Source organism: Orbicella franksi, chromosome 2 (assembly GCF_964199315.1).
Source record: "Orbicella franksi chromosome 2, jaOrbFran1.1, whole genome shotgun sequence".
NCBI classification, from domain to species: domain Eukaryota; kingdom Metazoa; phylum Cnidaria; class Anthozoa; order Scleractinia; family Merulinidae; genus Orbicella; species Orbicella franksi.
The window spans coordinates 9828175-9842011 of NC_138146.1; the positions used below are offsets into that span (position 1 = coordinate 9828175).

Here is a 13837-nt window from a genome sequence, read left to right on the forward strand (position 1 = left end):
GGAAAAATTGCGCGATTTCTGAGAAAAAAAATAGTTATAGTTTACATTGACATGGTAGTGTTAGATCAGTGTTGTTGTGTGAAGAACATTGTTGCGTGTTTGTGGAATTCTTTCATGAATTAGACGAGATGTTATGAAGAAGGAGCGATATCCATCTAAACAGCACTATAATCCTGTAATACATCAGCGGTTTAGAGAAGCAAAGATTCAAGTTGTGATGCTACTACCACTGAAGGCCACAAGGCAAACCAAAGAAAGTTATTTCAAGCTGTCAAGCAAGAAAATGTGAGAAAATGGCAAGCTCCTGCTAGGTGAGCTCCGAAAAAGGTCCGAAAACTTTCCTAAAAGCAAAAATAGCACTGTTTGAGGTTCTCGGCCGATCACGCTTTAACACAGTAGTATCTTGTGCAATTGTGGCTTGTGCGAAGCGCGAGCTAAAGGCAGCCATATTCAAAACAGGCGGAAGACCGGTCTAGTGGCAAGATCAGTTAAAAGACTTCAAAGAAGATCAATATCGTATTTCAGTGGCCAAATAAAGTTGTAAATCTTTCTTATGCTTTCTTGTCGAAATCTTGCCCAAAACTCCACCAGCACGTGAAGAGTTTCTTCGCAAAACAACACTCTAAATGGGGTAATCCGAAAACACTGACCCCCGGTCCACGGACCCCCACTACGGACCGGGTCCGCGGACTATCCTACGGACCGGTCCGTGGACTACCCCTACGGACTCCCCTACGGACCACCCCCAAAATAGAATAAAAATAAGGATTTCACTTATGGGTTGTCTAATAGATTACTCGTGTCGGTGAAATGGGGAGCGTTAAAACCCCCAAAATAATATCTAAAAGCTGTTTTCGGCATAAGGAGATGGCGATGGCAAAAGAAGGAAAGTTGTTACCTTTCGTTCGTGGCTCAGTCTGGCTATAGAAGATGTGTTTTTAGGTCGTTTGCTTGCTTAACTGTAATTCCGCCGAGCAAATTATGAAGCCTTGAACGAGTTCACGAACCGTCACGGGAAATTGGGCTGAACAAAATGGCGGATGGGAAGTGAGAAGCACAAATTTCGAGCCTCCCTGGCTTTCATATATAACCACAGCGAAGAAAATGACAATGTTTGTGATGATATAACTTTCCCCCGAGCCTGAACGCAAGTCTGTTACATTTGCACAACGTAACGTTCGAAATTTTGCCGATACGAGTAATCTATTAGACAGCCCGTAAGTGAATTCTTTATTTATTACATTTTTATTCTATTTTGGGGTTGGTCTGTAGACGGGGTCCGTAGGGGTAGTCCGCGGACTCGGTCCGTAGTGGGGGTCCGTGGACCGGGGATCAGTGTTTTCGGGTTATCCCTCTAAATGTGACTCTTAATTCACAGAAATCACGTGATTTTACATACTTTTGTGCCTCTGTTACCAACTTTGTATAAGGTGTAACGCAAGCCTTTCTTGCGTGATCCGTATAAAAATAACTTTCCATTTATGGAATTCAGTAGAGTTTAAGACAATCACAAAATTAGTCGTGTCACTTTGTTTGTTTTAATTTTTTGTGGTAAAATGTCGATCCAGGACAGTTTTGTCCAGCGTATTATGATCTATATATAAAGCTCTTATCTAACGGCTCCCATGACTACTGTAACTCTGTCACACAGTATAGTTGTGTCAATCTGAAAAAATATAAAACTTTCAAAATGGGGTCTCTCGCCCATAGCCGTACAGGCCGGGGAGGAGGGTTGCTGGATGACTCCAGCTCCACCAAAATTGGGGCAACAAGAGAAATTTGGGTAAAGGGTTTTTAAACCGTTTCCATTTGTTTCAAGAAATTACAATGTCACTAAAAACAGAGAATAACAATAGAATATTTGTTTACAATATTTGCCTCATTATCATAAGCGATACAGTTTCAGATGGAGCTACAAAGAGATTAATACTGAATATTGAAAGGGCACAGCACGATTAATTGTCCCAAGGAATTTGAGCGCGATGTATTGAATACTTTTTGTGCGACGAGGGTTAAAAAGCTCAAAATTTTACAAAGAATGTATGAGCTCATTAGCGCTTTTGCCACACAGAAATTTTGATGTTTTTGAAAGCCAATTTCTCCTCGAATATTACACCCAAAGAGCCAAAAACTTCACCACTTACTAAGTTTCACAAGCTCTTTACGTTTTTCTAGTAAAGTCGTGTCTAGCATGATGCCTTCTATGCGCAAAGTCGTATGTTAATGAGGAAAAATGTAAACAATGACGTCAGCAAAGATTCGCCTACACTGGTAATATATATATATACAATAAGAGAACTCCATACTCAAAAGTAGTGCGAGTCAGCATTTTCTTAACATGCAACCCTTGTTTTTTCGTGTCTTACATTGTCACTCGACAAAAGCTTTATTTTGTAAGAATTTGGAATTTTTTCATTCTCAGTGCCCACTTTTTAAGCATTGTAGAAACTTCATTCATGTCCTTTGCGCTGAATGGCATGAAGAAAAGAGCATTCACTGGTTTCTGACCACGAACTCAACCGAAGGCGAGGTACTGTATAAAACTGGTGAAATATGCTATCACTGAATGCAATCTCGACCTCAAGAACATTGTCGGTAAAGCATTCGATGGCGCAGCTAACATGAACGATGTACCCAAGGGACTCTCAACAAGAATGGAAGAGTGCTACGGCGGTTCTGTATCTATGTCCACTGTTACGGACACGTACTCAATATCGCCCTTCAGTGACACAGATTAAACCATTGCGTAACGCTCTGGGTACTATCCAGGTTCTGCACAACTTGTTAGAAACGAATTCCAAACGACACGCCCTGTTTGGCGACACAGGCATAGAAGGTGAGAGTCTGAAACTGACGCCAAAGTTATCGGGTGTCAAGCGCTGGTCGTGCCGGTGGGAAGCCGTGAAGGCCGTATACGGACAAATGGAACTCATTGTAAAAGCCCTGCGCACGCTGTCTTCGGACAAAGATCAGACAACCTACGCTGAGAGCAGAGCTGTGTAATTTACCGCCATTTTATATTTTTATCCTTGTGTATTGAAAATAATTATAAGCTATTATAACACTAATAGTCTGTGCCGATATCTCCAGGGGAATACGGCTGACGTCATTTCCGCCCGTGGAAACTCCAGAATGACCATTCAGACCCTACGCCGGTGTCGGAGTGAAGAACATTTCAGTAGCGCCGTACGGCAGATAGCATCAGCAGTGGGTCTGAAAATTAAGAAGTGGCTGACCCACTCTCAGTTTGAAATACGAGAAGCCAGGGCACCCAGACAGAAGACATCGCACTGCATTCAAGCCCTTGTAGGTGAACATACGCAAAGACAAATGCAGCTGACACCGGAATCACACCACTGCATTAACACTTATTATGCGTCCCTCCACAAGGTGCTGTCAGAGCTTGAGATCAGGTTCAGTGGAAATAACCAAGAAATACTCAGTGCTTTGGGAGGTATCTGCCCTCCTTCTTCCTCTTCCTCGTGGTGGTAGATTGGTACGATTTTCGCCTTTGAAGTCACATCGAAGAATTTTAGCAAATTGGGGACTGTGCAATAATTACCTGGAAGAGGGGGGGCTTGGAAAATTAGAGGGAGGCATAGGAGAAAATGACAACAAGAGAGAGGGGGGTTGGATGTAAAACTTAATACATACAGAGGGGATGCATTTCTTTTTCATTCCTTTTTGCAAACCAGAAAAGTAGTGGAAGAGTTACTAGAGTTCAAATATAAAAACTAACGTTGGAATAAAACTGACAAATTTATCAACTCTAAGGCGTTCTGATGAACTATTGTTTTCCTATCTAAAGAACGGTCTTTGCAAGAGGTATGTTCCCAGTACAACGTGGACGAGACTGCATGTAAAAGTTATGTACAGCAGCTTGAGTTCCTTGATGCAAAAGCCAGAAAAAAGTAAGAGAATGGAACACTCTTCCGCTTATTTCTTGGACAATCGAAAAAGATGTAAAAGCGCTTACCAACAAGCAGCTGAAAATGTATCCAAAGCAAAAAGGTCTTAAGATAAGTGGAAGCAAGGCTGAGTTGATTGATCGAGTTCTCACCCACGCACGCGAGAACCTTAGTGCCAGAGATGCTGCAGAAGATGAGGAATCTCCCAATTCATGCGAAGACGACACAAGCTCAGTCCAGTAATTCTGGTGACTCTTCACATGACTCTTTGACATACGGCGAAGAGCAATTTGAAGTGATGTTTGTAACGGAGGAAGAACTCCAACAACGGGAATCAATGGGAGGAGACTTTTTTCAAGGGGGAGTAGCCTTAATATTATCATTATGTGAGGGGGGGGGGGTGAGATTATTTTTTGCTTCATGAGAGGGGAGGTATGACCTAGTTTTGGGACATATTTCATCCATTTCCCAGCGCCCCCCCCCCCCCCACCCCCACCTCCAGGTAATTATTGCGCAGTCCTTTACTCACCAGTCCTCGCTTTTTTTCCAGGAGTGCCCTTCCCCCTGGGTAACCTAGAGTTGGGACATTTGAAATTTTGTTACTACCCAGGGGCCTACCCAGGGGCCGAGCATTTGCTCTTCCCATGGAGAAACCCCCGTGGCACTCGGCACCCTTGTGGTTCTGGTCTCGCACTTAACTTGGAAGAGAGTCCAAGCACATTGTTGCTCTGCTATGTTGCTCGATATGGGTCACTAGTCCGCTAATATATGGATTGTAAAGCCATGACTCGACATGATCTGTTTCATAAAATTGTTTCCACTTTTTTTTAAATTTACATTTGAGATTCTTCAACAACTTGATTGAAAGTAATTAATTCTTAGTAAACTTGACAAGCTTTAATATTAAATGTACGCAGATAAAATGAGCATATTAAAATAGAATAGCAAATGACTGAGCAGTGGTATTGTTCAAAATACTAAACCAAAACCAGCTATCACCAAGTGGTGTCTGGGAAACTTTTTACACAATATGGCGTGTTAACTAATGCGAATGACCATTTTAATTATGATGTACTGAATCTTGAGCGATGTTGTTTTCTGGATGAGGATGAAGCATTTAGCATTTTTTTGTTCCCGTGGCATTTGCTATTTTTTACGCGACATTTAATATTTAGAAAATTCAACATCAACTATCCCTCCACTCCTGACAAATTTTAAAAACTATACATTATCTGCGTTCGTGTTCAAGCAAGTCTTATATATCTGCAGTAGGTAAAAATGTTTGTTTTCAAGGATTCATATGCGTATCCTACGATTTGAGTGAGAGCCATTGTTTCTTGTCCTGCGCTAATCTACACTCGGCGCTTGCTTAGAAAACTGAGATACGTAGTGAGCCCAGTGATACAACTGCCAGGGCTTAAATAAATCATTCGCGTGAAACACATTATTGACTTCACGTAGACTGTGTTTGTGCAGCAGATTGGCAAAGAGAAAAATCTAGGCTTAGCGGAGCTCGATTCGATACTCTTGGAGAATCCAGGATTGGTTCGTCTCGTGTTTCTCCGTGTGAGGGTTCATCATAACAGTGGACTGTTTCTCTAGAAATGTTAGTTAAAACAATAATGGCGACCTTAGGGAGCAACAAGCCTACAAGACTAACAATGCCGACGAGGATAAAAATAGAACAATACATATACTCCTTCCAACTGGAGGTTTTACTGTTAAAGTAAGTTGGTAAAAATATGATCCACAATGAACAGGTTATGTACATGGTGATACCAATATGTTTTGCTTCGTTAAAATTCCTGGGAAAACTGCGCGTTTTGAAGGCAAAAACAGTACAGAGGAACATGAGCAGTAGATTGTAGCACATGTTAACAGCAAAGCTATGTGCACTAACGGTACAAACCAGAGAAGCTGTTTCTGGGGACGGGTACTCTGCGATGGCCTTGGGTGTGTCTGAGAGTGTCCACACGGTGGTTATAAGAAGCTGCACTGCAATAAGCCCCGTGGAAATAAGGACCTGAGACATGGGTTTTATTAGAGGTGGTCTTGCGGCCGAGTGTTTAGCGTGGGTAAAGATACGATAGATACGATTTGTTTTCATCAGTAACGGAGCGTAACACATTGTAAAGCATAAAGCTCCCATGTAACGACGGAAAGTGCATACTAAATCAGTTGGCTTAGCCAAACAGATGAAAGACGCCACAAAACAGAGGAGGATCCCAATGAATATGATAAGAGAAAGCTCTCTACCAGCTGCTTTGATGACACTGTGATTGCGATTAATGACGTAGAAAACAAATGTTCCTATGGCAACGGCCATCCCGACTGCAGCAACTGCCGCCAATGAATATGATATTGGCTCATTCCATTTGGGATAAGTAAGATCAAGCTTTAAACATTTCTGAAACCTTGCGTTGGGAATGTAACCAACAGCACACGTCTGGCAAGTGTTGTTCACAATCACTTCCGTAGACTTACAGCGGTCACAAACCCAACAGCATTGTGGATTAACTATGCGCGGTTTTCTTATTTGTCTTAAGCCACATGGTACACTGCAGTATGACTGCGGCGGACGTATTTTCGCGTTTCCCCACGAAACCAAAGAGTCGTTAATAATTAATTCACCCCATTGTCCTTCGCTTGAATTTTGAAGAGACCTCCAGGAACCGATATTAACATATGTCCATTTACCATTTGTTCCTTGTTGAAAGTTCATGATGCTATAAGAACCATCTATTTCTTGGTTTTCGTTGAACGTTAGACTAGAGTTAAAAGCTGCATCAGGAAAGGTGACATTCTTCAAGTAATCTATGAGACTTGCTGCCTTGAGTCCCTTTTTCATTTCCTCGCAAATTCCAGTCTGCGCTGCCGGGCAAAGATCCCTTTGCATGTCGTTAAGGGCGTGCGCCATAGCATAAACCGCGTTGACAACAACGCGAACAGGCGCAAGTTCTATGTCACGTGGTAGCGATGTCTTGTTCTTGCAACCTTGATTTGAAAAACGTGCTGATCTTGGTGTTGTACACTTTAACACAGACTGCAAAACCTCGTCAAACCAGGAATTTCTGGAATTTCTTAAGGTAGTACCTTCCAGAGTTCTATCAAGATTTATTAAAAAATCCAAGAAGCCATGTACGATTCCTTCATGGTGACCCACGGTCAGAGAGCCGTTAGCGATTTCTTCTTTACCTTCAGTGACGTCAACGCGATTGCTCCAGCCACTGCTTCCAAGCCATGTAAGAACCTTCACATTAGATCCCTTAGCTGCGCGGAGCAAACCAGCCGAGTCAGTCTGGCTTGTAAATAGCACAATAACATGGGCGTTGCCGCCTAAACTATGACCCGTTACTGTTTTGAGAGCAGACCTGTAGTTGTTGTAGGTTGGCAGACTAGGAAGACTAGCCGATTTTGCGATGCATATACCAGCGTCTCGAGCCATGCTGTGAAATAACTTTATGCCTTTTTTGCCATAATTGCCAAATGAGTTTATCGTGAAAACATATGTCCAGCCATAATGCCGAATGACATCTACAAGAGCCTGAGCTTGAAATGAATCCGGTGGCACAGTTCTGAAAAAGTTCTCATAAAGCTCCTTGTTAGACAGATCGGCACTTGACGAGCCGTAGCTTATTTGAGGAATTTGGAAAACTCGCAAAAGTGTCGCCACTGCAATGGACACATCGCTCGTAAAAGGACCAACGACTCCGACAAGCGATTTCTCGTTATCCAGCAGCGTGTATTTAATTATGTCTTTAGCGCGGTCGGCTCCTATCGTCTGGCTTTGGCAGGTGTCGTAGATCTCCGCTCCGAGAGTGATGTTCTGAAGTAAGCTGGTGCTGTTATTGATTTTTTGAAGAGCAAACAACATGGCGGCCAAATATTGAAATCCCGGCTGTGGGTCTATTTCACCACATGCATTCTCGGTATATTTACTTTTCCTGTGAACTGGAAATAGACCGCCCAGAATAATATCTCCATCCATTTTAAGTTGCTGAATGCCAGGATTACCTAAAATTCAAAATATTACCAACGCTTGTTTGATTAATCGCCAAGTGCACATTTACATCTAGCTAAAGCTGCAGAACTGCGTTGATCTTTCTTTCTTAGAAGAAGACGTTCGCAACTATAAATACATGGCCTCAATTTCAACTCATACAGTTTTCAGAGTAGCATTACTGCTAATATCTCCGAAATGAAAGAAAAAAGTTAAAAGCAACTGTGCAACAGTTACTAACAGATAAGGCTTCTCCTTCTGTCTCTAGAAATAAATACTGCCACCGTAAACTGCGGCTTGTAAGCCCGGGGCTTATACAACTTCGTAAGGGCTTTTAAATGGGCTTATATCCGGTGGAGCGTAAGAGCGGAATAAAAGAGCTACAGCAGGGTCTATTGAAATACGTTTTTCATATACTGATTTTTAATTTACCTTTAAAACATCGTAATAAGTCGATGTCATTTTGTAAACTAGTAGGGCTTATATCCGGGGGGGCTTATAATCGGAAGAAATATTTTGTTTACAGGTAGACGGGCCTATAACCGGGGGTCCTATAAGCTCGAGGCTTACAAGCGGCAGTTTACGGTATTACTCCTCATCAATCGTAATAACCTCTGTCCCCTTAAGTTATGTTCTCACCTAATTTCTTCTTTAATACTCAGAAGACATACTTGCAGCGCTGTATGTCGTTTTGATAGTCAATAGCGTTCTTTTATATTAATCAGCCCAGCTTGTGCCGGGAGATTTGTGTCCGACAAAATCGACAAAGCCCAAATTACATGATACCAGCATTATTGATGAGAATAACAAATTTAAAAAAGTGCACTACGTGGAAGCTATTGAAGATAGATATCTAGACAAGATCAAGTCCTTTTAGTGAGGGGACAGGAAAATTAATTGAAAATCGGTCCCATCTGCGAGCACAATTTTAAATTTGACAGTCTGCACTCAATAATCATTAGCATACAGAAGAATGTTAATCAACAATTTAAGACGCCCTTTCAGTCAGTTCAGAAAAAAACAAGAGATTATCAAGGCAAGTACCTTGATAATCTCTTGGAATAAACGGAATACAAGAAGATCCGTAATATAACTTACATTACGGACCGAGAAGAAGAGTTAGTAAGATGTGTAGTGTGTCTGTCAGGTTGGTGAAACCATTTCAAAACACACGGAAAGGCTTTTAAGGTACATCCATCGAAATAGAACTCACAATAAATTTTCTTTCAAACTTTACCTATTGGCTGCTTATATCAAGAGAACTTAAAATTTGAAATAATAAAGGGGGGTCCCGTATTTCGTTTAGGAGCAGGAGGACCTTTAATAAACCCCACAATTCCTGAAATTATCTGCTTTGAGAAACGTTTATATTTGAACCATTCACCTTACGCTTTAAGAGAGCAGAAAAATAGGGAAAACGTTAAGCGAGAAATACAACAATGGATGTACGGCATCAATGTTAAGGAGCAATTTGATGTACGTTTCATTATAAAGGCACTCGTATTTAGTCGACAGAGATACAATATGTTCCAAGCACGGAGTGTTCTGGGGCCACATATAATCTTTTACGAGTGCTAGCCACGCTCTCATTTTCCGTGAAAATTTTTTACTCTGCAATAGAAATTGGCCTATATTCACTGTATACAAAGAAGGTGATCTCTGCATTCAAACTAATTAAAAATAATCGTTAGGTCCCGGTACTCGTTTCCGAGGAAAAAACGATGATTTGTCTCTCGCAAGCCAAGCCGTTTAGAAAAAGCCACCACTTGTTTATGTTTTGTACGTGTGCACGCTCGTGAGCGCACGCTAATGACGCGAAAATCGTGCGCAATAGGCATGCCGAATGCAATTCTGAGGAATGATCTTAATGAATGACGAACTTCAAAAGCAAAACGAGTCAAATCGAAATCGTTGCACGTCTTATTGCATGACGTCATCAAAATTTTAATGAAACGAATAAGTTTATATGATTCATTTGCCAATGATGCTAGGAAAACTTGGCGATAGAACGTGACACATTTTGGTGGCAAAAACAACTTCAAAACTTTAGCAGCCTGCGCTAAATTGACCAATCACAAGATATTGGTAGAGAGAGATATTGGTAGCTACTTATTATATGGCAATTGTTGGGCAACTATGATTAAAACAGAACTGTAACAGAAAACGTTAGATCTCCGATCATGCACGCGCTTTTAAAATTTGTCTCGCATCAGTGTTCAATGTAGTTTCAGAGTCGTGAACATTATTTTTAACAATTAATCGCCGAAGGCGAGGTGAACATTGGTGAATATTCACCGAGACGAAAACATGAGCCGCAGGCGAGTATTTTCTACATTTTCCTCGTGTTCTCAAATGCACCATCTTGAAACATGGTGAATGGCGTTTCTAAAAATCCAACGGCTATAAGTCGGTCAAAGTGGTACGTACCAAAAGCTAATTATTTCTCCTTGAAATTCTAACTCCTTAAGATATAGTAATCATTGTCACTCATTTTTTGCAGTTGTTGAAGTTTTGGTAAAAAATGGAATGGTTTTGAATGATCTCTTACTCTCTAATTTAGTATGACATTAACAATACTCCGAGTAACAAGTCTGACAATAATAATCCGTGTAGGTTGTCACAAATGCGCTTGGTGACTTTTACGCAGTAGAGGTAACGAGAACAACTGGATGGGAGTAATGAGTGCTTTAAATAAAGGTGAAGATCTTAGAGCGGAAAACCATGCCGAAAATCAGATGGAGAGTGCGTGCGAAGAGAGCTAATGGAAGAGAGAACCGACTATTTGATAACAAAATATTACTTTCCGTTTGGCTATCATAGGGACAGTGGCATCAGATATACCACTTATTATTGCAGTGAAAACTTCCTCTTTTGAAAGTACTAATGAAATTTGAAGGTACTTGATATTGGTTCTTGGAATAACCGAAAAGAAAGGAAATTTTGCTGAAACATCTTCCTGTAATTGTCACTGCTAATAACATTCGTAATGTGAGCACCAACATCATGTCAGCTGCCTTATTCCTGTCAGTAATGAAACATAATATTTGTGTCAGTTATAAAACTGCTTGATTTTCCAATTTAAATACCACGGACAGATTTAATTGAGACTGCTCCGTTTGTAAGTGAGACCTGACCTGAAAAAATGGTCTTAACGCTCGGGGTTAAAACTAAAAGTTTTCGCGAAGATTTGCATCACATTGTTTATCGGTGACGGCTTTAATTGTCTCCCGCCTCAGTTACATCACTTACTACAACCTATTCTTTCGGCTACGAACTTGTGACGCCTTTTCGCTCAAATTAACAAACTTAATACGAACACCTCGTGTTATGTATAAGGACACTTCGAAAGCCGGGTGCTACAGCATAGTTTGAATCCTAAAAATTAATGCAGTGTAATATATTTGAAGATTAGATTAGCACCTACCTACGACTTCGTTAAAAACCTGAATTTGCCATAAAACCATACATCCAAGAAATTTGGAGATCAGTTTATTGCTGACGAATTTCATGTTGTGTTGGGTTAAGTCGGCTTTACCAAGGGTTCTATCCAATAACTCTGCAAATACAAAACAAAGCGGGTAAAAATATATATTTGGCGTGCGGAAGACAATATGAATTTAAATTTGGTGAGTGTCATTTTATTTACTTACATTGGGTTCAGAAAAATTTCTCCCTTCAAGTTGACGTTTTATACCCCTTTTGCATGACGTTTCCAAGTCAAAATATCCTGGAATGGCTCGCTGACACACAAAGAAGGCTACTTTCTTCTAGCGCAAAATATCGCACCGATAATTACTCACAGAATTCAAATCATTATTAAAAGCTTTCTTCATTTAACCCGAATATTTATTTGATTTTACGTCATCAGGACGTGACAGTTCAATATAATTTCCTATTTCATTAGAATCACCTTCTCACTCTTGAAGCACGTTTCCACTAAACTGTTGCATTTTTTTATATTTTTAATATAAAACAAAATATAAAACAAAAAATTCGAAATGGAAAATTTACCCTTGATATCAAAGAAGTTCCAACTCCGATTTCTCTCAAAATGCTTAATTTTTTAAGGCTAAAACAAAGAGGAGAACAAATATTCGCGTTGTTGGCCGGTTACGGATGATGTTGTAAATGAATAGATGGAGGCTCCTTTAAAATTTGCATAAATAATATATATAGGGTGATTCTTTTGAGAAAATCCGGATTAGGATGAGAGTGAATTTATCGGTTCCTTTGATGCACCATGATCCGAGTAATCTTAATCATAAATCCTTACGACTCGCGCGAATGGTACTACTTGAAGATCTTGAACCACTTGACAACTTGAAACAAGAGGTGAGTGTTGGACAACCCTCACTCAGTCTTAACTGGATTTCAATTTGATCTAGTCTCACTTATTAAAGTCCTCGTGAGAAAAAGTTCAGTTAAAGCAGAGATATACTCTTCCTTGTATTCGTCATTAAAAGCTTCTGTTGGTATAAGAGATCACAATGCAGCTTAACTAAATTAATATATCTGACAACTGAGTACTCCCTTACCTGCTCAAGCGAGTATGAGTTTCGGTCCACAGTCTAGCAACACGATAAGTGCACGGGTGGCATTGAATGCCTTTTATAAAGCTTCCCACAATTACACATGCATTGGCCTTTTGCCAGATTGTCAGCATTAGAACCACACGCTGCACGAACAAGTGTGGGAACGCCAGTTAGTCATTTAAATCATAATTACAAGAAAGCAGGAGTCCCCAGGAAGGTACCTGTACACTATACCACAAGTGGGCTCAATCAGACCCTAATCGAAAAAACAACGCGAAAGATACAACACTTTATGCAAGATAATATTGTTGGCGATATAGCAAGACAGCTTTAAAGAGTTCTCTATTGAACGCACGTGCATGTTGCAGACGGATCCGATGGCTGGGCCACGTACTAAGAATGGTTCAGGTTGGAATATTCCTAAGACTGCCTAGCTTGTACAGGACACCACCTGGTGAAAAGAAACCTGGTCACCTAAAAACATTTGGCACACAACTGTCATGGTTGAGCTCAGTGAGGGTTTAGGGTTAGGGTTACGGTTAGATGAAACATTTCTCAAATACCAAAGTAGTAGAGCTAGTTAACCAGAATTTTAATAAACGGCACGCAATGCATGCAGAAGCGATCACTTTTGAAAATTGTTCCTAGAAGATGGGAACATAAGCAGACAAAATGATTCTTAAACTAAACTGCAGAACTTTTGTGCTAAATATTTCAGGGGTTTACATTTAGGGTAGTCCATTGGTAGTTCATTCAAGTAGTTCATGTACCAGGTCCATCGTGTTAGTCCATGTGCTAGGAGTCAGCGAAATGTAGCAATCCAAAACAAAGATTAATAACTAAATTTTCCAATACATAATAAAGGAATTTCTGTAGCAGTGTATTATACACCCCCAAATCTTAGTTTAAAAGCTGAAATAAAAAGCACTCTGCTGATCCTACAAGCAGCAAAGGAAAAGTTCCTCTTTCTGAAATCAACACTTTATTATCTTTAAAGATATTTGGCAAAGCTAATTCACCGGAAATTAATTTGTTGTTTTAACCATATACTTGTCATATCATGTGTGCGACCCGCTTGTCTATCTAAAATTGTATGTATCGAAGATAGGCTATCTTTAAAACGGGGAACGAGGAATCGAGGAACGGGGAATCGAGGAATCGGGGAACGGGGAATCGAGGAATCGAGGAATCGGAGAATCGGGGAATCGGAGAGTCGGAGAATCGGAGAATGGGAATGGGGAACGAGGAACGGGGAACGGGGAATCTTTAAAAGCGGGAATCTTTAAAATGGCGAATCTTTAAAAGTGGGAATCTTTAAAAGCGGGAATCTTTAAAATGGCGAATCTTTAAAAGCGGGAATCTTTAAAATGGCGAATCTTTCAAATCGGGAATCTTTA

The 13837-nt window shown here is 40.5% G+C and overlaps 1 protein-coding gene across 1 annotated transcript; it reads right to left on the bottom strand.

Annotated features, from left to right (window-relative positions):
* Window positions 1-4825: 4825 nt before the first annotated feature.
* On the bottom strand, window positions 4826-11704 carry LOC145477988 (metabotropic glutamate receptor 2-like). Its single transcript, XM_081455870.1, has 3 exons — window positions 11559-11704; window positions 11333-11464; window positions 4826-7922 (listed from the first exon to the last, which is right to left on the bottom strand). Exons 2-3 carry the CDS (start codon window positions 11415-11417, stop codon window positions 5362-5364), a joined length of 2646 nt encoding a protein of 881 aa, XP_081311996.1. The 5' UTR covers window positions 11418-11464; window positions 11559-11704; the 3' UTR covers window positions 4826-5361.
* Window positions 11705-13837: the final 2133 nt, after the last annotated feature.

Excerpts from the sequence above, each read along its gene's own strand:
- LOC145477988 (XM_081455870.1), bottom strand. The coding sequence starts at position 11,417 with ATGAAATTCGTCAGCAATAAACTGATCTCCAAATTTCTTGGATGTATG. Across the intron at positions 7,923-11,332 it reads GGTTTTTAACGAAGTCGTAG|GTAATCCTGGCATTCAGCAA; the intron begins GTAGGTGCTAAT and ends TTTGAATTTTAG.